Source organism: Anneissia japonica, unplaced genomic scaffold, assembly GCF_011630105.1.
Source record: "Anneissia japonica isolate Jap-2015-1 unplaced genomic scaffold, ASM1163010v1 scaffold287736_len1891122_cov214, whole genome shotgun sequence".
Classification (NCBI taxonomy): Eukaryota; Metazoa; Echinodermata; class Crinoidea; order Comatulida; family Comatulidae; genus Anneissia; species Anneissia japonica.
This window is the reverse complement of record NW_022756106.1, coordinates 469,362-493,447: the sequence shown is the minus strand read 5'-3', so window position 1 is coordinate 493,447 and position 24,086 is coordinate 469,362. Positions and strand designations below refer to the sequence as shown.

The 24,086-nt window shown below is 32.9% G+C and overlaps 2 protein-coding genes across 3 annotated transcripts in view; both read left to right on the top strand.

The window, feature by feature from the left end:
- The window catches only part of LOC117123957 (sodium-coupled monocarboxylate transporter 1-like), a 21,355-nt gene extending 17,828 nt beyond the window's left edge, over nucleotides 1-3,527 (top strand). Inside the window, exons 9-13 of the mRNA XM_033270056.1 lie at nucleotides 334-422; nucleotides 957-1,099; nucleotides 2,088-2,241; nucleotides 2,435-2,540; nucleotides 3,330-3,527. Coding sequence (XP_033125947.1) covers nucleotides 334-422; nucleotides 957-1,099; nucleotides 2,088-2,241; nucleotides 2,435-2,540; nucleotides 3,330-3,512 — 675 coding nt within the window. The 3' untranslated portion in view covers nucleotides 3,513-3,527. The remainder of the gene's footprint in view (nucleotides 1-333; nucleotides 423-956; nucleotides 1,100-2,087; nucleotides 2,242-2,434; nucleotides 2,541-3,329) is intronic.
- Nucleotides 3,528-7,518: 3,991 nt separating this feature from the next.
- LOC117123883 (calmodulin) lies at nucleotides 7,519-21,714 on the top strand. Of its 2 annotated transcripts, XM_033269936.1 has the most exons (6): nucleotides 7,519-8,019; nucleotides 11,926-11,956; nucleotides 12,618-12,761; nucleotides 13,751-13,877; nucleotides 16,645-16,760; nucleotides 18,959-21,714. In XM_033269936.1, exons 1-6 carry the CDS (start codon nucleotides 8,017-8,019, stop codon nucleotides 18,985-18,987), a joined length of 450 nt encoding a protein of 149 aa, XP_033125827.1. In that variant the 5' UTR covers nucleotides 7,519-8,016; the 3' UTR covers nucleotides 18,988-21,714. The 2 variants fall into 2 exon arrangements, with proteins under 2 accessions (XP_033125827.1, XP_033125826.1); XM_033269935.1 differs by lacking the exon at nucleotides 7,519-8,019 and having other exon boundaries at nucleotides 11,920-11,956.
- The last annotated feature ends 2,372 nt before the right edge of the window (nucleotides 21,715-24,086 follow it).

Genomic DNA, 24,086 nt, shown 5'->3' with positions numbered 1-24,086 from the left:
CAACCATACATATATAATATATGTACTTTCATGTGATAGGCCTATATACATATGTATATTTTATATATATATGTATATATATGTAGGCCTATAATATATGTATATGTATGTATGTAAATGTATATATATGTGTATATGTATATATATGTATATATGTATACGGTAATGAATAATAGTGCTACTATTATTCATTATATATATATATATATAATAATAGTAGCACTGATAATGTATGATATAAATAAATACGTTAGGTAAACGATGGAAAGAGTGCTCAATATTTATATAATATATATTTTCCAAATAACGATTTTTCGTTTTGTGTCTTAATAGATTATGATTTACTTTGTAAGTGAGCAATTCGGCCATGTCCCTGGCTACCAAGGTCTATTCATTGCGTGTCTCTGGGCTGGTACCCTGAGGTGAGCCTTGTGGCCATTTCTTTGCATGCTGATGTTGGTGTAGTTTTAGTAAATAGTTGTGTTATAGTTATGATACGTTTTGGCATAGTGAATATGAATTCAATTACAGTTCGAGCTCCAATTCGAGACCACTTTCGGGCCTAAACATTTGAGGTGGTCTCTTCGGTTAGCTTCGTGTTAAAAGATTGCCGATTGTTATTTAGTTCTTCGAAAAAGTGGTCTCGAATTAAAGGAGTCAAATTGGAGGTTGCACTGTATATATGAAAATGAATTAAACGTGTATACCTATGCTATACACGAATCTGCCTGTTCTAACAATATTATTTTTCAAATATTTGGAGCTTATAGTGGGTGGCGTAACTATCTGAATGCCATGTGTACTTTAGTATTAATCATTTACGTTATTTTAGGATATGTAAAAATACGTATAAATTAAGAAAACATACCTAAGCTACAAAATATGAATTGGTCGACATTTGGATAGCCGAACTTCTCATTGAAATTCAAAAATATTTGTCACCTTATCTTAACCAGCACCATTTCATCTGGATTAAACGCTATGATAGCCGTGACATTGGAGGATATGGTGAAGCCATACAGGAGATGGAGAGCTAAGAGGAACAATGTACCTGTTGAAGAAAACGATGCAAGTGATACGTTCCGCTCTAAAATATTGAGTAAGTGTCACGATACCAACTTAAAGCAACAGTGTTTTAATTCAATTGTGAAAATAAAATGGTGCTCACACCATTTTTTTTTTTTCAATTTTGTGATTTGACGTTGTCCATATAGAATAATGATGTTTAAACCTACTGCCGCACCCTTCCAATCGTAGGGTCGTGGGTTTTTTCTTCTCTCCCTAATAACACACTCACACTATCGCGACCTACACGACCGACACCGACCAGTACGGTCGTGGCCAGGTCGTGATAGTGTGAGAGCTGCTAAGAGCAGCTTGCCTGTGACAGGGGAGAGGGTCGTTTATGGTCGTGGAGTTTTCAACATGTTGAAAAATTTATAGTGGTCGCCGCTGTCACACGTGTTGTGTCATTTGGCAAAAGTGGCCATTATCACTTTCCACCAATAAATGACAGGAGGTGTTTTCATGCATATTAAATAAGCCAAGGTAAATGTTTATGCTAGGGGGTACAACGTACGATTGCAGGCTACGTCGTGATAGTGTGAGAGGGCTACGATCGGAGGGCAGGTCCTACTTCCGGTCGGATACAATCTTAGGTCGGTACGGTCGTAGTGCTAGGTCGCGATAATGTGAGAGATGTTAAGCCTCATAATAAGACACTATATTTTGAGCATCTTGTTTGTATGCCTAAAGTTGAATAAAAAAATATCGTGAATAGGATTGCTACTAAGTTTTTTTTAATACGCTAACCATTTCGGCGGCCTTCTGTCACCTGCGTTTTTCAGGCGTAGCTTTACCACCCGAGTAGGGTATGGATGAACGTGTTACGCGTGTGTCCAATCGGTCGCGCGTGCAACTTTATTTTTGCACTGAGTTTGTTTCTATTAGGCTGGTTTTGTACTTAATACATAATTAATGTCAGCGTATTTCCGGGTGCTCCAGAATAGCAGGTTTCCAATTGTATAAGTATTTCCCACAGCATTTTGTAGATACCTTCTTACCATTTTGTATATTTGTTGTTATAGCTTGCATCTATGGCGTTATAAGTATATTTTTGGCGTTCCTTGCAACTAAGATGGGAACACTAGTTTCAATGGGAAATTCTATATTTGGAGCGGCCGGGGGACCACTGCTGGCAGCATTCACACAAGGAATGATGTGGAAGCGAGCCAACTCAATGTAAGTAGATTTTTTTATTATTTTATTTTAATTTGTGTAAAGTCGCGTTATAAATAACCTAACTATTGGCCAAACACTGGTCAATGATTCATAGAAAATGCCCGCGCAAGACCAATAACTTTAAGTACTAAATCCCATTTGATATGTTGTTGTTTATGTTTGTGTTTTCACTGTGGTTTTATTTATTCCTTAGGGGAACACTTATTGGAGTTTCAGTTGGATTTGTAATTGGATTGTGGATGACGTTCGGGGGGATGTTTTATGATGCAACCGATCCAGACACATTCTATCTATACCGTGTAAGTATATTTTCATATGTATAATCAAAGAACTTAGGACAATGCATTCCTTGGAATTGGACCTCATGTGCCGTTGCCATCATCTATATCAGATAGCCTCGTCATCATTGATGATCATTCACCATACATCATTATCATTATTATCATCGTCATCATCCATCATCATCGGCAGCGGCGGCATCATCATTATTATTTATCATCCATTGTCGTCATCATTGTCGTCGTCTTCATCATCATCACTATCATCCTACCATCACTATCATCTTCACCATATCTATCTATGTCGTCATCAGATCAGTCAAGCAACGTTTTCTCCAGTCATATCTGTTCACCATACAATTGGCAAGTTCCACAGTGCTACCTGCTCCAGAATCCTGTTTCAAAATTTCCACATAGGTCTGTGTTTTTGCGGGACGTCCCCTTGACCGATGTCCATGTGTTGGCTCCCATAAAACAAGCTTATTGGGTATAAGATCCTGGTGTCTTTGGCAGTGACCAGCTAGCTTCATACGCCTTGTTGCATCATCATTATCATTCATTATCATCATCATATAAACACCATCATTAATAATACTCAGCATCATCACCTTATATCGTTTTTATCATTCATTATCATCAATTATTATAATTATGATGGTTCATCATCGTTATATCATCATCTTATCCGTCATCACGCAATTTTGAATTCGGTCTCATCAAACGTAATATATGGTCTGCATTCATCCTGTTAAAGTGGAAGTCCCAGCTTAAATTTTGTGATTACCTCTATTAGTTTCTTCCCTTCTACAGGTATCGTTCATGTGGTACGCCACAATTACGTGGTCTATCTCGACCCTTATTAGTATCATTGGAAGCGAGGTGTACAGACACATTAATCCGTCAGAGATCGAGAAGCCCATTGACCCCGCCCTCCTGGTGACATTCTTGAGGTATTTTATTAACAGTTTTTTTATAAGAACAGCAACTGCATAATAGCAAGATAATAATATTTTGTTCTGCTTCTGGAGGTAAAGCCGACCTCCTAAGGACTCCAAAATTAAGAGTATAAGAGGAGGAGTAGAAATAAGGTCAATTGTTGTTGTTGTGGCTGTCTCTTATACACATCTAGATGTGTATAAGAGACAGATATATATATATGTATATATATATTTATATGTATATATATGTATGTATGTATGTATATATATGATTTCCCCAATTTTATTTTTGCGATTATTTATTACACATAAAAAAGTGCAAAAGAAACTTTGGGCTTCTTTTCTTTTTGCGAACTTTGGACGAACTTGTTTTCGAGATGGGCTTCTTTTCGAGGCTAATTTTGCAAAGTAAAGAGGGGACTTCTTTTCTAAATGAATGCTGTAAATGTTTGGAATTAGTACTGTTAAGCAATAAATAAGACCACTGTAACATCAATCTGTATCATTGAGTGTATTAACCGGCACTGAATTACCTAAACTACTGTATAAACCAAGCGAATTTTTTTGTTTCTTCTGTACTCATGTACAGTGTGAGATTGGCTTCTTTTTCGAAACTAATTTTGCAAACTAAAGAGGGAGCTTCAACTCGAGATGGGCTTCTTCTCGAGATTAAGCCCATTGGGCTTCAATTTGAGGTTTTACGGTTTTCCAGCTAAACCGACCATAAAGAATGCTTATTACATTTTAATAAAAATATATTAGTTGTTTTATTATTAGTAGTAGTAATTTTTATTATTGTTTTTACTATTTTTATTTTTACCGAAGTTGAATTTGTTTTTCGACTGGTTGCTGCATTTTTTCTTTATAGTTTTAAATTGTCGATAGAGGGCGTTCAGTTGACCAGTAGGGCCACACATTAGCTATGTTTATTTGAGTGTATAATTAAATACTATATTAATTTTTAACAAAGTGCTGCTCTATATTTTTAGAATATTCTAGGAATAAAATTTATCTCATCGATACCTTGATGCCTTTTATTTTTAATTATGTAAATGATATGCTTTCATTTGTTACAACCGTTCACGTTTACTGTGTAGCCTACTACTATGTGGTACACTTGTAAAATCAGGGAGTCATATTTTAAGCATTATTTACGTCATTTTATTATATATTATGAATTCTATGAAACGCTTTATATGAAATTGTCATTGGAATACAACAGAACAACTTCGTTGGTCCCTTTAATTGGGGAGTCTCCAGTTAATTGGCCGTAGTAGGAGTTCTACTGTATTTCGGAGATTAATATTTTATGTGAGGACTAAGAAATACCTGGAGCTCTCCCCCCCCCCCGCACGCTGCAAAACCTCATAGTAGACATGCCTATTGGTCGCCAGAATGCACTGTACATGGGGAATTAAAGGAATTTTATTCTAAATAGGCCTATATAGGGCTTATATTAAGGACGTGCAATTTTAAGTCACATTGCATATTGTAGATGTAGTTCCCACTAAGAAATATAATTTCTTGATTTTCTAATTTTACCACTTGTGATCGGGGCGGTTATAAAACTTGCATCAATGCATCAATATACAAATGCCTATGGTGCCTGTATGAAGGAATATAAGGAAGAATATGACAATACTTCACGGTGCATTGCGCATACTAAACAGGTTAAAATCGCATGCGTGATTGGTAGAGATTTTTCGCAACCTTACGGAAACATAGGGAATACGCCATTATGGCATTATCGTCATTCGTGCCTATTCTTGACAGTACAGTATGCTAAACGATTTGAATATGACCCTTGATTCATTAAAGGCATGAACCGATATTTGTGACAGATAGTTGTATACAGGTTTGATGACGTAAACGATCTTTTTCGTTAGCTTGCGAAAACTCCATATTCTCTTTCCAGAGGACTAGTAATATTTTCATCCGTATCAGATATAAAGATTGATTTTTTACTGTATTCATGAAGTTTAAATCATGAACACTGTACTACAACAGACTCGGAGTGTATTGTTATCATCAATGCAACTTATTGAACGATGTATAATTTCTAGGTTTTTGTATATAGAATTTCATATTATGAAATGGACTTATTCGATTTAATCGAATATAGTATAGTTTTTTTTTCTTGTTAATTTACATATTATTTGATTGTAGAGTACGGTATATTTGTTTGAAAGTATTATGTATCCAGGGAATTATCGATGTAATCGGCATAAATGTGAATGTATCATATGTTATTTAAAATGGAACATAACTTTTTGCTATTAATATCTTCAAATTAAATAATATTCTTCAAATGGTTTGATCCTTGGTATAATGTTATTTGTCACACACACGTAGGCCCTATGTATTGTATGTATTGTTATATACAGTGGCGTATCTAGCGGTATTTAAATGGAGGGGCTGATGGGGGTGGGGTGCGAAAGGTGTGCGAAATGTATATAGGCCTATTTTCTTAGAAAATTTCCAGTAGTGAGAGGGGGAAGGTTTGAGAGTTCCCCACACCCCATCTACGTTAACAGTGATGTTAAAAACTGTTTGCCAAAAATATCGGGTAAGACCTCAAAAATTCATTTAAGTCACCAACAATAGCTCATTTAAAAGAATGAAATAAGTTATTAATATTATTATTATAATTATTAACTTCCAAACAATAGGCCTAAGTTAATGAGTTTTAGCTGATTTACGGACATTTTACTACAAAATGATGAAAAGTTACTAGCAAATTTATGGGTCTTTACTATACAAAAGAATATTATAAGAAATGTGATTTAACATCTGCTAATTGTTATTTGTAATTTAATACACAATATTCCAATTATTCCAGCGAGCTAGCTTCCCTTCAACTAATCATCTTCGGTACCCCAACTTCATCTTTGGTCCCCATCATCCCCCTCTCCCCCACAAATTCAAGACTCTCATTCACGCCACTGTCACCCTCATGACAATGTCGGCCGTTGTAATTATTGAACGGTGGAACTTCGTTAGGCCTTATTATTTTTTTCAGTACTGCTGTTTAGTTAGGCATACAGTAAGCCTAGCTCCAGTGGCGTAAAACCTGTGTTCGTGCGGCAGTCCGCAGTGCCCCCAATATCCAGGGACTAGCACCCTGACCCAAAAGGGCTTTGTTCAGCCCCTCTTTAGTTTGCAAAATTATCCTCGAAAAGAGCCCATCTCAAAAAGAAGCCCATAACCGGGCTTCTTTTCAAGATAGCATAGGCTTTTTTCGAGATAGTACAATACATAGGCCTAGGCCTCTACTGTACATGAATTTCAGAAAACAAAATAAATTAAATACAAGCCTGATTTATATAGTACCATAGTTTACGTGATTTACTGTAATGTCAGTTAAATTTCACTCCATGATACAGATTGATGTTACAGTGGAAGTGGCCTATTTATTGTTTTATAGCCTACTACAAATTCACAAAATTTACAGCATTCATTTTAAAAAGAACCCCCCCCCCATCTCGATAAGATGCTCATACAAGGTTCCCGAAAAAAGAAGCCCAGGGCTTCAATTCGAGGTTTTACTGTATTTATTTTGCCGTTAAAACATTTTGAATGAAATAACATATTTTTTAAAAAACAAGCAGGCATCTATAATCCCACAATGGAATTGGCGACCGGGACCAGAAAGGGTCCCCAAAGAGCCCGCCACAGAGCCCCTGGAACCATTACGCCACTGATAGCTCTATATAGGCTAGGCAAAGCATCCAACATCTTATTCGGGAGATTTGTAGACTGTTAGGTACGGAAAACAATTTGTAAACTAAACAGATTGCTTTAGGTCAAGAACAGGCAATTTTGTATTTGTATAAATCGTAATCACACAACAACATTGTTTAATGATCAACAACGCATAGCAAGAACGTCACACACTGCTTTACTACTTAGTGTGTGATTTATCTTTCGGATGATTGCCAACCCCGGCCTGTCTTGAAAAATCTTTCTCTTAATTCCCACTTACGATGATGCATCGTACCTAATTTCATCATCTTATCTAACATGCATTGTTTTCTCGTTAATGAAAGGTGTGGATATTCATTAATTTGTAATTATTAGATCAGAATGAAAAATGCAGTACAGTCATTAGAAGCCGACTTTTCGCGCCAATAACATTAATAAACATACTCGATATGAATGTTGGGATAACTCTGCAGCACGCCCCACCAATCGCAATGCGTATCGGTGACATCCAATCAACGTTCTTTTGCCTGCGTACTACTCCAGTGATACGAGTAAAATAGATCCATTAGTACACACATTGTAAAGTACATACACATTTTCCATTCGTGTTGTAAAAGAAAAATATTTTATCAATCTATCCAGTTACAATTCTGCTCTTCGGTTGCTATTTCAATGGTTCTTATTCATATATTGTTGCCACCGAATCGCGGAATAATACTCTAGTCTTGTCAAAGCGCGAAGTGTAGTTGAACTTTTTGACTCCGCACCGCGGCACCACGACAACGCTGTAATCTGTGCTAAACAATTGGTAAAGGAAAAGGGTCTAACCTTCCCGATTGTTTATTTGGCGAAATAAAATGGTAAGACATGTTCATTTATTTTCTGAAAATATCAGATTCTAAAGAAATATATCGTAGGTTTTGTCCCTAGGAAGATATTGACGTTACTCTTGAAATACCGAGACGCGCATTGAATAAGAGTATAATAATAAGGAGAGTGCGTAGGCGCTAGGCCTTTTCCTCCTACTCTCTACTCTAAACTACTCCTTCCTACCCTCTCTAAACGTATTGCCCTACGCTAGTAGTAGTAAAATAAAGTTTTTAATTAATTATATTACTTTACTTAATTTTTCCAATTTTTCCTCTTATTTTCTCACCAATTCACCTAAATTTTGTTTAAGCATTTATTTTTTTATTTATAGCCTAGGGCCTTAGGCCTACTTATTAAATAAATGAAGAAATTATTAATTATTAATTATTCATTAAAAATGAAGGAATATTACATTGTGTATTGAACTATGTTTATGCTGTTTATGAAAGTTAAATTGTTGGCTTATTATCTATTAGTGTTTCTTGATATTGATTAAATACCGGTAATTGATTATTATACCACATCACTTTTAATATTGGGCATAATAATAATGTATTCATCGTAGTCTTATTAATGATTTTCATGGACATTCTAGAAACTTTGCAATAATGTACCTGGTGTGGCTTCAAATAAATGGGGCTTTTGCTTGCCCAATGCAGAGTTCTTCAATAGGGGCTAATAAAATCAAAGAAAAAAATATGACATGCTTTTTAAAATTCTATTAATTGATTTTTAAATGTTTTATATTATTATGGGGTAAAATACAGTAACAGTCTAAACATTTAAGTATGTTAGTACAGACGTATAGGACAAGCAAGATACTTTTTATGGAGTATTAATAACTCAAGACTACATTATTTACATTGTAGTCTGCCTCAAAATTCTTTTATTACCATTATGCTTGCTTGTTCCCCTGATTATACTTTCTAATTTTGAAACATTCTACTACTACTAGTCCTAGTGTAAAATTCCTGCATTGCTTCTGTATTAAGGCCCATACATAACTTTAACTAATATATTAGACTGACAAAATAGGATCCCAAAGAAAGTTGATATTTTATGCATGATTTTACTATGTGGGCCGTAAATATATTCGCTTACTTGGTTTTGATATTTAGTAGACATAAGAAAATTCAGGCTGGTTTTGTATGTATAATATAAATCTTTTTTACTACATTACAGTACTGTAGGCGTGCATCTGTTTATAACAGTAGAAATCATTATATTCATATCATTTCTGGCATTGGATACTTACAACAAGATAAATAACCTTTTCTTTTTCCTGTCTTTAATTTGCAATGTTTTTCATTTAAAATAATTCTTTTCTTGTGAACTAATTGAAATGGTGTATGAATAAAATTACCATGTCGTGTAATAAGATATGATTCATTATTAGTTTCAATAAATCAACTGTTTTATGACGAGAAATTAAAGGTTGAATGCTCTATGTTTTGTCATATGTCATTAATTTCCATTTCTTGAAATTGCGTATGTCATTTAGAATTGATATCTTATATTAGGTAAATCACATGATAGTAACTTTGGTATGAAAAAACACCGCCATCAAAAGATTTTTGAGGTAGTGTCAAGCCCAAGGGAGTCGAACCCAAGACCTTGAGATTACCATGGTGGATGTTTTATTCAAAAATGCATTCTCATTTTGGCATTACTCACTAGCAAAATATGAATTCTCAATAATTAATACTGCATGCATGGCCAATACTACTCCACGAGCCAAGTTATTGATTTAATGCCGTATGGAACATTCCAGAGATGCAACTGGATGATGAGAAATGCAAAAATACAACATTACATAAACTAGAACTTTCAGCTTGCAGTGAAATTGCAAATAACTCGTAAAACAGGCTTTTATCGGATATTTAGAAGCTAGTCAAATTGAATTTTCTTTTAAATGAAGAGGCACAAGAACTCTTAAATGCATAGAATGCTAATGGGTGATATGTATACATGCTGTTAAGCTTTATCCACACCATCAAATTTTATGTGGCAAATAGATGTGTGAAGTGCCCATACAGTATAAGGGTATGACATCATCACGCCCATATATAGATGTGATATGACATCATCACGCCCATATATAGATGTAATAAGACATCATCCATACCCATATATGGGCAATTCTCTCTTTGTTACATAAAATTTGATAATGTGGGTGAACACTATCAAATTTTGTTTGGCAAGTTCAGCTGAAAATGTTTGATCATTGTCCAGTAGACTAAAGCTCTGTCCAGATTATAACATTTTCTTTGACAAAAAAATGTTGTATGCCCATATATATGCCTAGTGATGATGTGCCTATATATGAGGCATATCATGGCGAAATGGTTAAGTTGTCGTACAGGTCAGCATTGAGTAAATAAGCTATAAAATATGGGGCTCAAGATTGCCTAAAAACTGTTTAATGTCTTTAATATTAATCATGTCCCAAAGTATTAGTTCTGGAAGTAGTCAACAAATCGTTTATTTAACGTTATTTTGATAGTTAATTCTATTAAACAATATGCACATAACTTTGGAAGGCAATTACTCAAAATCATGTTTATCTTGACTCTTAAGTGCTGTACTTTCACTTTCCAATAACTTAGGGAATGACCCCTCATTCAGGTATCTGAAAATACTAATAACTTGAATTTCAATATTTTCAATATTTAGGCATGTTTTTGTCAAATAAAATTTGATATTCTGGGCAGAGCTTTAGAAAGACACAATTTTATCAGATACAGCATAAAATATGTCAGTATGACAAAAACAACTTCTATTGTTGAGTATGCCAGTGGACAAAATTTGATTGTGTATGCCTGATTTTATTCAGGCAATTATTTAGAGAACGACTGGATTAACATGTTGCATAAATTGTTACGGACACAACTTGTCGTTTTCATGCAAAGGTTATACGTTCACTTTCTCATCACATTTTCAATTTATTATAATTAGGTTTATGTAGTTTGAGATGAATCTTTCTGAATGAATTACTTTTTTTCGAGATTTAGACACTTGCCTTGCGGGTAATTCAAGGGAGGTTTAGCTGGATTAAAATATGCAGTTTTCTGCTATGCATAATGAATACTATGCAGTTTACAATTTGTAATTTTCTTTGCTGTACATAACATGCATGTACACAAACTTTACTGCCACATACAGTACAACTTCAAAGGGAAACACCTATAGGACCAAATTTAGTGTTCACATAGTAGGCTGTACCCTCAATAGAGGTTGACCTTGACCTTTGTGTTGTTATAAGATAGGTTCCCTAGCTCTGTAACCCTTGATGGGGGTGTTCAGTATTCGTGTTCCAAACTAGGGGTACTACTGTATCTAACTTTGTTTCTTTCCTGTTACGTACTAGTGGTAGTAATAAAGTCTCTTATTTTTATATAATTATGAAGATAATTGAAATTCTGAAAACAACACTGTTGTAAATTTAAAATACAATATAAAATTAAATATTTTTTTATTGAACATATTTATACAGGATAAATCAGGAAGGTGTAACAACATATTTTACAATTCATTATAGTTTATTGATATTTAAAATGTATACAAATGTTTATTTTTAATCCTGTTCAGTCATACAAAATTATAATAAAAATTGCATATATTATTAAATTGTAAAGAGACTTAATTACAATATGATAAAAGCTTAATCTAAAATGCAGATCTGTCCACACTATCAAATTTTCTTTGACAAACTGCTGTATGCCCACTTGAAGTCATGATGTGCCTATATATGGTCTTGATGTGATGTCATCATGACCATGTTTAAGCATGTCATATGTTTTTGTCAAATCAAATTTGAGTGTGGCTAGGGCTTTAAATACATTTTCTTTGGTATTTGAAATGTATGTAATTTGTTTTTGTTTGATTTTGTTATGCAGGCAGATCAGCTGACAGAAGAACAAATAGCTGGTAAGTGGTTTGATGAATGCGAGTGTATGAAGGGATGTTCAGAAGCTTTGCTGCAATGTCAATACAGTATTGATTTTCTTCTAATGGTACTTTTTACTTTTATGAATCTCCAAGGAAAACCAGGCTAACTAAACTATTAATGCTAAAATCATAGATAAATGATTTATGTTGAACAATTGTCATGCAATCATTGTAGTTTACATATCATCTGCTCTACAAGTTTATTATTAATTCCTACTGCTGAAGTCAGCTACAGCATGTTAGGTTTTTAAATGGTGGAATTTGGATTGCGAGCAACGCATGGGCTACCAAGGCCCTTGACCGGATCCCATGTGTAAAGGCTTTGGACAGCATTATAAATTATTGTTATAAATTGATTGTAATGATCATAAATAAATTGAGGTTAAAGTAGCTAGATTTGGTTATAAATATTTTATTAGCATTTTCTCCAGGTCATGAATATTCATTGTATCCATAACTTTAGTAGGTTTTATCATACATTTTTACCAACTACAGAAAATTGTAAATTATAATCACAGTATTTGAATCACAAATTGATAATAATATCTCATAATTCAAACAGTTAAATTGATAAGGTCATTGTGTTGTGTTATTATTTAAAATTAATAACTTTGGGTTTAAATATGTATTTTTCTTGTAGAATTTAAGGAGGCATTCTCCTTGTTCGACAAAGATGGTGATGGCACCATCACCACCAAAGAACTGGGAACTGTGATGCGATCCTTGGGACAAAACCCAACGGAAGCAGAACTTCAAGATATGATCAATGAAGTAGATGCCGATGGTATGATCGTTATAAATCTCTTCTAATTTTGCATGCAATACTCAAGATTAAAAGGGTTATAAGTCATTTGATAATCCAACATGAGTCTTCAGTTCTGCTTGAGGTGTGTAGCAGAAGCGTCTGATACACGTCGAAGGATTACGGTTAAAATCTGCTCTAAATCTTGTTCTTAATATAAGTTCTATGTGATGTCCCACTTATCTTCATCATGAAGTGACTGATTGGCAGCCTGTTAAGTGAGCACACTTAGGTCATTTCTCCATCATTAGTCTTCGGTTGTATATCATTGAATTTTTTCAACGTTTTCTATTGATTTTCCCATAACATGAAAAGCATGTCCACTTTATCTGCCCCAGTTTTACAAACCATGGTTAGGATCTATCTTGTATGAAATGTACTATGCTTAAAAAATATTATCAGTGGGAGAACATTTGATTGATAATTATTGACCATTACTGTAATAATTATTATATACCATCTACTGTAGAGTTTAGGGGTAAAATACAGCTTGGTGGTTGATATCCAAAGTCTTTGGTTCAAATCCTAATTTTTTTCAGGCTAATGACCAAATCATCTCCACTCCGTATGCCTCATATTGTGGCTAAAGCCAGGTGCACAATGCGTCGGTCGATGTGATTCTATGCGAGGCGTGCACATCGTATCGTTTTCAGATGATGAGTACCTTAGATTGACATCCCACAATGAGCAGCTTTGACTGACCCAGTGTGTGGACCCAGCTTCATTTTAGAGCATCATTTTCTTGAGTGGCAAAATGCTTCTTTTTTTAGGATGAGGATGGAATAAATGATTAATAATTAAATGCCCAAAAAGTATTGAATAAAACGCAAGCATTCAAGATAATATTTTTTTTGATAATTATATTACAAAATTTGTAATGTTTATGGTAAATCATAAACATTGTTATTAATCCTAAATGTTGTGTTTAAATCAGGCAAATAAACACTTTTTTTGATTTGAATATTTTGCAGGCAATGGCACCATTGACTTTCCTGAGTTTTTAACCATGATGGCCAGGAAGATGAAGGACACAGATAGTGAAGAAGAAATACGAGAGGCTTTCAGAGTGTTTGACAAGGATGGAAATGGATATATAAGGTAACTGGATATGAATATATAGATTTCTTTACAGCCCCAGGTAAAAAGAAACTTTGAAATTGCTGTAATTTGAAGTTGGTTGATCAGTTAGCCCTATAGTTAAAGTCACTGATTGAAATGTTCTTAAAAGCACCTCAGCCCCCAGTTGTGAACCAAATAATAATATTGACATGTTTCTCATGTGCATTTGGGTGGAAAGAGGAAACATGTTTTTATATGGCCAAAAGCATCAGTGACAATAAAAATACTATAAACATTTTTTGACAAATAAAAGAATTTGGAAGACAGAGATTAGCAAGCACCTTAGATGGTTTTGACTCAAGAAAAGCTAGGATAAAAACCAATATAGATCATAGACATTACGTATAGATCAAAGCTAGCAATCACCATAAAAATAATATATCAAGGTAACTTTTATTTTAACAATAAGAAACTGGAGAACATTACTATGGCACTTTAAAAAAGTAAATTAAAAATTTAGGGTAAATACAACCTACTACAATTAAGCACTAAACAAAGAACTAAACACTCAACACTACTGTGATATAATCCCCTCAATATTGAGTATTTTTTGGTCTAAATTTGGCTTATTTCCTCTAATTTACATATTTTGTCCCACAAACTACACTTATTCCTTACCTGAATTTCTACTAAAGGGCCAGAATGACAAAAATTAAATATTTTATTGGCTTAGCCTGATTTGCAAGAATTAAAAAAATGAAAAATTTTATATAGAGTAAAGATATATTATCGAGGATGCATCCGTCCATGACTTCCTCACACTGTCCGTCTTTGGCTTGCTAAAATTAATCTGACGCAGTAGTCCGCATCTACATCACATAATGCCTATTTAAATTCATTAACATCTGTACACTTGTCTTATCAATTGAATATGAATATTATGCTATACTGATATCAATACGATGCTAGATTTGAAATTTATAATATTCAAATTCTGTCAGGTGAAAACCTATTGGCTATCCATGTTGTGTATGTAAAAGCTGCTCTTGAATAATGTTTTCCCAAGCTTTAAAATGTATTATTTCTCAGTTTATGGTAGTTTAGTGTTAGTGTACTTTTAACTTTGTGATTGTGTATGCTGTACTAGCCCTGTCAATTAAATATGAATCTCAAATTGCTACGATTCTAGTACTGTACTTTAAGAGACATCATATAATCTCTAAATAATTTGTCAGTGAATACATCTTGGGCATTTTTGTACTAAACATTGTGATTGTGTATGCTATACTTGCCTTAAAAATTAAATTTCAATTTGATAATGTCATACTGATGTTTAATACTTGACTTTAAAACCCATGAACATTCCATCTGATCTTTTCAGTTAATTTGACTTGGGTATTGGTGTGCTCAACATTGAGGTTTCTCTTGTAATTCTACCCTACATGTTTGTCAGGCAATATATGCAATCAAGCCTACGATATGCCATCGTTAATTAAGCCCACGTCATACATTTAGAGAGTTTATATGGAGGGGTTTTCGCATGTATAGATGAGGAGCCATATCAACAATCTAACTATCAGATCACTGCTAAAGCATTATTTCCAGATAATAACTAATTCAAACCTCTTGGGCTTATCAAAATATTCATATTCTTTTGACTACGATAATTTTGCAGATTGTTTTCAATTATCCTAAATTGAAAAAATAATGTACAGTGTAAATGTGCAATGAGTATTTGTGCACAGTCTGATCCGATTTGTGGTATTACGATGAGCGAATATCCTTAAGGAGTACGTCGGAAAATTTAATATCAGTCGAGATGTTTAAGTGTGTTGATCTACTTCGTATTATAAGCATTGTCAGTTCCTATGCAATGTGAGAATGTCTTCTGCTTTATTATCAGATATAAGTCAGTTGTTGAGTCGTAATCTGATTTTGATGTATTGTAAATCTATAGGCTGCTAAAAGACTAAGCGTTTCAGTCACATACATGATTAGTCTAAGGCAAAATTGAATATTATTCATTTATTTCAATATTTTTGTTTACATTCTTACTTTATTGTATAATTATTTGATTGGTTACATCATTTGTAATGCCACCTTTGGCTGTTGTTTGTTAATATATTTAATGATATTTATTACAGAACAATAATTTAATTTATATATTCAATAAATATAATTGATGTAATTAACAAAAAATTATAAAAGTATTATAATATGGTAAGAGATACTAATAATAATATTACTACAACAATATATGATTTAATAATAATACTACCATTTAATAATGATAATAATAACATTAATAATGATAATAGTAGCCCTACTCTACTAAACAGTAATGATGATGAGATGGTGATGATGATGATAATATTAACAGTGACTTATTTTGTGTAGTACCTTCCAGGGGAACACTGCAGTGTTATATATTCTGGATTTAATCATTATGTACATTCTGTTTCGTAGAATATCTGTTGTGCTAATAAATAAAATAATTGAGTTGGTTAATTTGTATTTTTTAAGTTATTATTACCCTTGAAATAAAAAATTTCTTCTGCAATTAACAAATCCAAATACTGCATAAATAGTGCTGTTTATTATTGTATTGCAACTGATGGGTTTAGTCAAGCATGTTGAAATCTACAACTGAGAAATAAACCTTAAATATTGACCTACATTCCTGTTTTCAAATGTCGACATCATTGTGATTAATCTTTCACATCATAGTATCTGATCGTTGTTTTATCGTTAAGAAATTCAAATGCATTTTGTTACAGGGTTTTTTTTTTTATTTTGTTTTGCACAGCGCTGCTGAATTACGACACGTGATGACCAATCTGGGTGAGAAACTTACTGACGAAGAAGTTGACGAGATGATAAGGGAGGCAGATATTGATGGTGACGGCCAAGTGAATTATGAAGGTAACGTATATCGATGATTCTCACTTTCAATGAGGCACATTATAATACGTGGTAGTGTACTAGTACATGTTTGTTTGATTTGGCAGCCAGCGAAGATTGATTACTCGATACTTGTAGAGTGTCCATTGATGAATGCCTTAAACTCTTATGGCTAGTTTGTTTGAAATCTAATCTCAAAGTCTGATGGGTTAATTATGTGCAGTTGATGACATCGTATATCAGTGCCCAATCGATTTGACTTCACAATGAATTTATCGTAATAGATAGAGGGTGTGTGGAGGCTACAAATTGCTGTTAGTGGATAGACACTTTAAAACGATTTGTTGTCAAGGTATCTCTGACCTAGTACAGTAGATGTGTATTGTTTGTAGATGTTTTAGGGTCGTGAAGGAAAGAAACTTTTGTGTTTTCTTTATACTCCTATTATTATACTTTTATATATTTATGGGATATATAGCAAAAGGCTTCCTATTCTTACCATCAGATTTATATCTGCTTTTTCTTTTTTCTTTTTTTTTTTTCTTTTTTGCATTCCTTTTTGTTTTATAGTAATTTAACCTCTTATACTTCAAACTAATTTTATCACAAATTGTAAAAATAACTTTTTTTTTTGTCTGAGATATAAAATAACCTTTTTTTTGTCTGAGATAACTGATTATCATTTATACAATGAATAAAATCCCCAAACCCACCAATGTCCACTCAAAGCTAATATCAAAACATTACTTTTTAAGGAAACGTCATAAATTTCAGTTATGTTATTGTTATTATTAACTTGTGGTACTTTCATCTCCATAAACCCTAATACTATTTTCAATATCCTAACTATAACCTCTTTGTTGATAAGTTAAATACCAATTTGTTGCTATGGGAAATTGCATTCATCTCCCACTTATTTGTTTAACTTGATTATTTGTTCACTCTGCCTATTAATATAGTTTTATTTGCTCTCTCAGTTTGGGTACACAGTGCTACTCCCAGCTAAAGTCTATGAATGATTTCTATTGAACCTGATTTTAGCAAGATACACTACATTAGTCCTTAGGTTATACCTCATTGACCAATTATTTTTTCAAGAAATTGTCATATCTCCATGGCAACACAAAAAAAAACCAGGGTAAAGTAGAGCAATAAATTCATTTCCGTAATTATGAATGTCGGGGGGAAATTGTCATTATACAGGGGCTTTGGAAACAGTATTAGCTCGAAATGAAAATAGCTAAAGCAAACCAATTGAGAATTTATTTATACATAGGTCATAGCTCCTCATACTAGATGTGTAGGTACTGCAATTATGATGATGCCTTACAAAGAGTATGCACCATGATTCAAGTATTCATTGCAATTTAGATTGTTTCGTTCTCGAACTCAGTGGCCAAGTGTAATAAGATCTGTAATGGGTTATAAAACCTTTTGAAAGGAAATATTCACTTTTCCTCTAGAGATTGTTTTCAGTTTATCCTCTTGTGTTTTGTGAATGAAGGTTTCCCAATAGCGATTGCCGAAGAAGCTTCTCTAGTTCATAATAAACTTAGCCAACTAGTTTATGCTGACTTTTAAGAGAAACAGCTTATGAGATGACATTATGCTTAGATCTACTCTTCTTTTAGGATTAGTGAACATGTATTCAGATATTCCTGTTTAGGTCTACTGTACATTGTATAATGCAAGCTAAATGAGGAGTAAGACTTGGACAAATACTGACATTAACATGGATTGAACCAATGACCCAGGAATTGCAAGTTAATCACCATATCCACCCACCTACTTCAAATCATTTGCCATTTTAATGATGTAATGTGGCATACAAGCCTATGACCTAATCATGAACCAATGGTGAACAAATTTACTAAGATGTATAAGTTGGGCATTACCAGAAAATGATCTGTTTTTTTTATGTAACACAAGTAAGAGTGTAAAATGTATAAAATCACAATGTACATTGTGATTCTGAAAATCTAAAAGAATATTATATTATATGGAAAATATTAAATTACCATGATAAAAAAAATATGTATTGAAAAATTGTGTGGGTATTAACAAAAACATATATACTCATGTATATTGAACATCATGTAATATATGAGGTATTATGATCATGATGAATAAATGTGGTGGTTACACCACAAAAGAGGAGAAAAAAAAACTTTATACATGCTTAGTTAATCAATTATATGGATTATTCTTTTCTTCTGCAGAATTTGTGACAATGATGACTTCAAAGTAAAGAGGTAGACCAAGTTGCTGAGAAGAACATTGTCAATACGTTGTAATACTCATTAATCTGCTTTCTTCAAAAACAAGAAAATGTCAAGTCTGCAAAAATCATCATTTTAAGATGTGGCAGGAAAATCGTAAATACTTTACTCAAGGCATTTCAGTGTTATGTTTATTGATGTTCATCCGTTTATTTTTTACTGTATTATAATAGAAGGTGCCAAATCAATGTGATTATTCAACAGCATATGGACTGTAAATAGTAAGTTGTGCTGCAATTTCAGGAGCCTGTATTCTTTGAATGCTTTTTATCTTTTGATACCTTAATCATCGACAATTTGTACCTGTAGACCTAGTGAATGCATTGCCATTTTTTGTGGAAATCAAATCTCAATTAGGCACTGAGCAATTGGCAAAGTGTGAGTTTAGTTTCTAACACTCCCAAAAAAAATGAAAATGCATTTCTCATAGTGTTCAACATTCAGTCTTCTTGTATTTATTTTGATTATCAGTCTGGACAATTTTTATTTATTTATACTACTGACCAATATAGGAGTTGAAGTTTTGCTATTGTAAAAGCTGTTTTGTTTTTAACTTATGTCACTTATAGATATATTATTTGTGGAGTGCATGTAAATAGGTAGCTACTTGATACGGTTCATAATTATGGAAAGGCAAAATCGTTCTGAATCAGATAGCAATATACACTATAAATGATAGATGATCTTGAAGCTTTTACTAGTGAAAAACAATAATAACGTTAATTGCATTAATAATATACCACTTCATCATTCCGTCTACATACAAGTCATTTTTATTAATGCTTTACTGTACTATAATTGCCCATTATACTGGCTAGGCTGGGAATTACTGTATAGTTATGGTGCAAATGAACATAGCTGAGAGCAAGCAAGTGGCATACATAGATCACCTATCTGTTTTTTTTTTGTTTTTTTTTGTTTTTTTGAAGATGAAGGATTAGATACGCAATAAATAAGTTAAATACCTAAAACTACACTTGGATGGCAAAAATATAAGATATTGAGTATTTAAATAGGATTCATCCCATGATAAGCCCGCAAAGTAAAATACAGCTACTGGGTTTATATGAAATACTGAATTGATCATTCAGTAACTACTTAAACATTTAATTCTACACTTAAAAAAAGAAAAACATTTATTTTACAATGTTCTAATAGGTTAGCATATTCATAGACTAGCCTGTTTAAATATGCTGGCCTTAAAACATTGGCACCCGAAAAGATCCATTAGTAGATTTATCACAAACCATTTCAGGATTATGAGTAATTACGTTTTCAAAGGCGCATGCGATGAAGCAGAACAGGCTTTCGTCAAGCTTGGCATACTAAACATTCTTCAATATTGACTTAAATATCCCAGTACCTGAGTTTCATTTCTTTGCTCTAAAAATTTGGTGAATAATTATTATTATTTGTCTTTCTATCAGTGTCCTCTCATTTGAATCAGAATTTTTTCTTGCCTAAAATCATTTTCCCATTCAGCGGCAAATTGACTGTATAGTCTCTTAAGCCACCTAGGCCTATAAATATTAAAAGCTTTCTGGTATGATATGTACGTGTTATGAAAAGCCTCTGCTTCAGACTCGATAATAATATACAGCAATGTTGATAATTGGGCACTGTTTTGTCAGGTTTTGAATAATTAATGATCGCCGTGGGGTTGCCAAATACAGGAACCATTAGTAAGGCAAATGAAGATGGATGAAATGTTCTCAACACAGCAACTCACAAAATCACATGCAAAATGCTAAAAAACAACTCATCACCAGCTTCAGTAAACAGATCAAAGTAAAATATATATATATATATATATATATATATACAGGTATAGCAATACAGTTTACAGTATAAGCTGATTATTATTATTCACTGAAACTAGTAGGCCATAACAATCCCTCTCTATTAAAAATTTGTACTGAACTTAAAATGTATGCAAATACTTTTTTATTATGTAATTACCTGTATGTACTTAATTTAAAAAAAAAGGTTGTAGTAATGTTGTATTACTGTATGACACTCTTTTATAACAAACATGGACAAACATGCATTACAAGAACCAGGTTATACAGTATCAGAATTGAGTGTTACATTATATTACAATGCCTTGTGAACTGAGACTGGAATAGAGAGCATAGTAGTTTACCATGGTTTTGTATCATAAGATTATGATGTTAATGGTAAATGCCAATAATTTGCACACAGCAAAAGGGCAGCATATGAGATGATCACAGTTGCATAATACCTGCTGCTGCCCTCTGTGTGTAAATGAGTCTCGACAGTGGTACTATACCCACTTAAATATACTGGCAGTAGGTGCACCAGAACAAAAAAGTATCAGCTTTTTAATTTGTTTTTTTGTTAGCATAAGTGTGTTTATGTGTGTGTATTTGATCTATTTATTAAGATTCCATTGGTTGTAAAATTAATACATTTTATCAATGAAAATAATGATTATAAAAACATGTGCTAAGCTGTTTCCCAACTCACTTCTGTACAATGAAAATACTACTTATAGTTTTACCTGGTTAAGTATTCAACCATCTTATAGGTGCTTTTTAATTACAATAATATAGTATTATACCTCCTTGCGTTGAAATTTGATGTTTGTCTATATATATATATCCACCTTGTCTATCCTTGTATTCAAAACTTTTTAAATTCCTATATAGAAAATAAAACCAACGTCGTTCAATTTAGTTCGTCTTTTCTTTTTTTGCATTTGTCCAGGGGCGGATTTGAAGGGGGTTATTTGCATTTTTTCCAAAAAATTATTACACAGGTCTCTCTCTATTAAAGACCCCTCTAATTTAGGACCACCTCTAATTAAAGACCACTTTTCTGTGGTCCTATACTAACAACTGTCTTTTATCTTTATTATTCTGAGACCAAAGCTGCTAAAGACCATGGAAACTCCAGTCCCAAAAGTGGTCTTTAATTGGAGGGAGACCTGTATTATTTTTATTTATTACATTCATTTTCATTGTTATTATAATTATACAAATACAAACATTACATTTAAACTTAAAAATAGGTTTTAATTGGCATTTGCAAATACGGATAGTGTTTTTGTAATCCGTAAGAAAACTCAAGACTGTCTTTTTTCTCTTTTGTTGCAAAACACCATATTTTTTCATCAATATCATCATAAGGCATGGTTTACATTTACAATTGATATAGGTCTTAAATTGATTTTGTACATTGATTTAGTTGTGGGTTAGTCTTCCATTATCCTCCTTTTTTTCGTGGTATATATACTGTCTCATATTTCTGCCACTCCTGTGGCCTTCATCATTCTCGCTGATGAAGGCCACAGGAGTGGCAGAAATATCCGAGTTTATAATAAATCAGTGTTCTTAAAGTCTACTAATGAAGTTGTTTCATTATTTTCTATTATTCTGTCGGAACACACGTGGAACACAAATGAAATATTATATATATATATATATATTTCTCTCTCTTTTGTAAGGTAACCACCACCACCCTTATTCATCTCCATACAATCAATACAGTTTGATATTTCTCCATTTTTCTGGGTTTTCTTTTTTATGTTCTTACACATTAAAAAAATTTTTTTTAAAGCTTACTTTCTTTTTGTTAAAGTGTATCTTAGGATAATAACGTACTCATTACTATAAAAGTGTTGAATACAGTAAAAATATTAAAATTTTATATAAAAATTATATAAATCAATGCTTTTTGCATATCACTCATTGATTATCAATGCGTTATATCTGTACAAGATATAATGATGTCAGTACCCTTTTTTTTTCTAATAAAGATATTGACAATGACACCAATGTTGAAATACAGTACAACTGTAAAATTAATAATTATAACAAACCTAATGTATCCATATATTTTACACAAGATTTTGTACTGGCTGTACTGCCCATTCCTATGCCACTAACTGGACCCCGACTATAGACAATGCCAAAACCCTTCCTAAATCGTTTTCCCTTTGGTTCTCGATTTGCACATAAGATCTTTAGAACTACGATTATGAGGCTTAGCTATAGATAGTAGTTGTGAGAAAATCCTTTCATTCTCTTGTTGGCAGGAATTGAAGGCAGGTACCTCATCCACGAAGCTATAGCTCATACAGAAACAATCCTTCCGATGTAGAATAAAAGAATCATTGGCTGCCCATACTTCGAAAAAAAAAACAATGACGTGATTACAGTATTATGTAAGCCTATCGTTTTTCTTTATTGTACAGCATACGCAAATATAAAAGAAAAATACATACAAATGGTATACAATAGCAGCCAATATGTTTTTGTTGCTGATCAAATTTAACAATCCCTACGCAAACTTCTTTTGAGTATATGATATTTTATATGCTGTTTAATAATTTTCTTATCGGTAACGCTGTAAGCCGCATTTTGAAACTGATATTTTACAATTGTATAATATTACACCAAGTAATGTAATACTAATCTTGCCAAAATTAGGACTAAATAAAACTAGGTTATATCTCATATTTCGATTAATTTATTTGGGATAATCATGAGATGGGCTAGTAATAAGAACGTAAATATCACTGATGCAAAATGCTTGTATATAATGTACTACTCTATATTATTATGACTGTAAAGCCATATGCTTTAGAATATTAACATATAAAATAATAAAGTACAGTACAGGTGAAAGATTTTGGTGAAAGAAATAACTCGCAAATTCTTTCAAAACATTTGATTGTTCATACGTCCACTATCAAATCTTCTTTGAAAAAAAACCCTGCTGTATGCCATATATAGTCGTCATATGATAGTGTGATATGATGTCATCATGACCATATTTAGGCATGTTTTGGACATGGCCTCAACTTCCAATGAGACAGAAAAAAATTATTTTTTCAGAGACTAGACATGGATAGATATCGGAACAAATACAGGTATTCCTAAAAATACCCCCAAAATGCTCACCCACGGGGTCCTTGTGTAATTGTGCCTATGTACCTTTAACTATTGCGATTTTAAAGACGGTTTCACAGATGCGTTAAAAATAATTGGCTAAAAATATCATATACATACATACATACATATATATACATGTCTTATACACATCT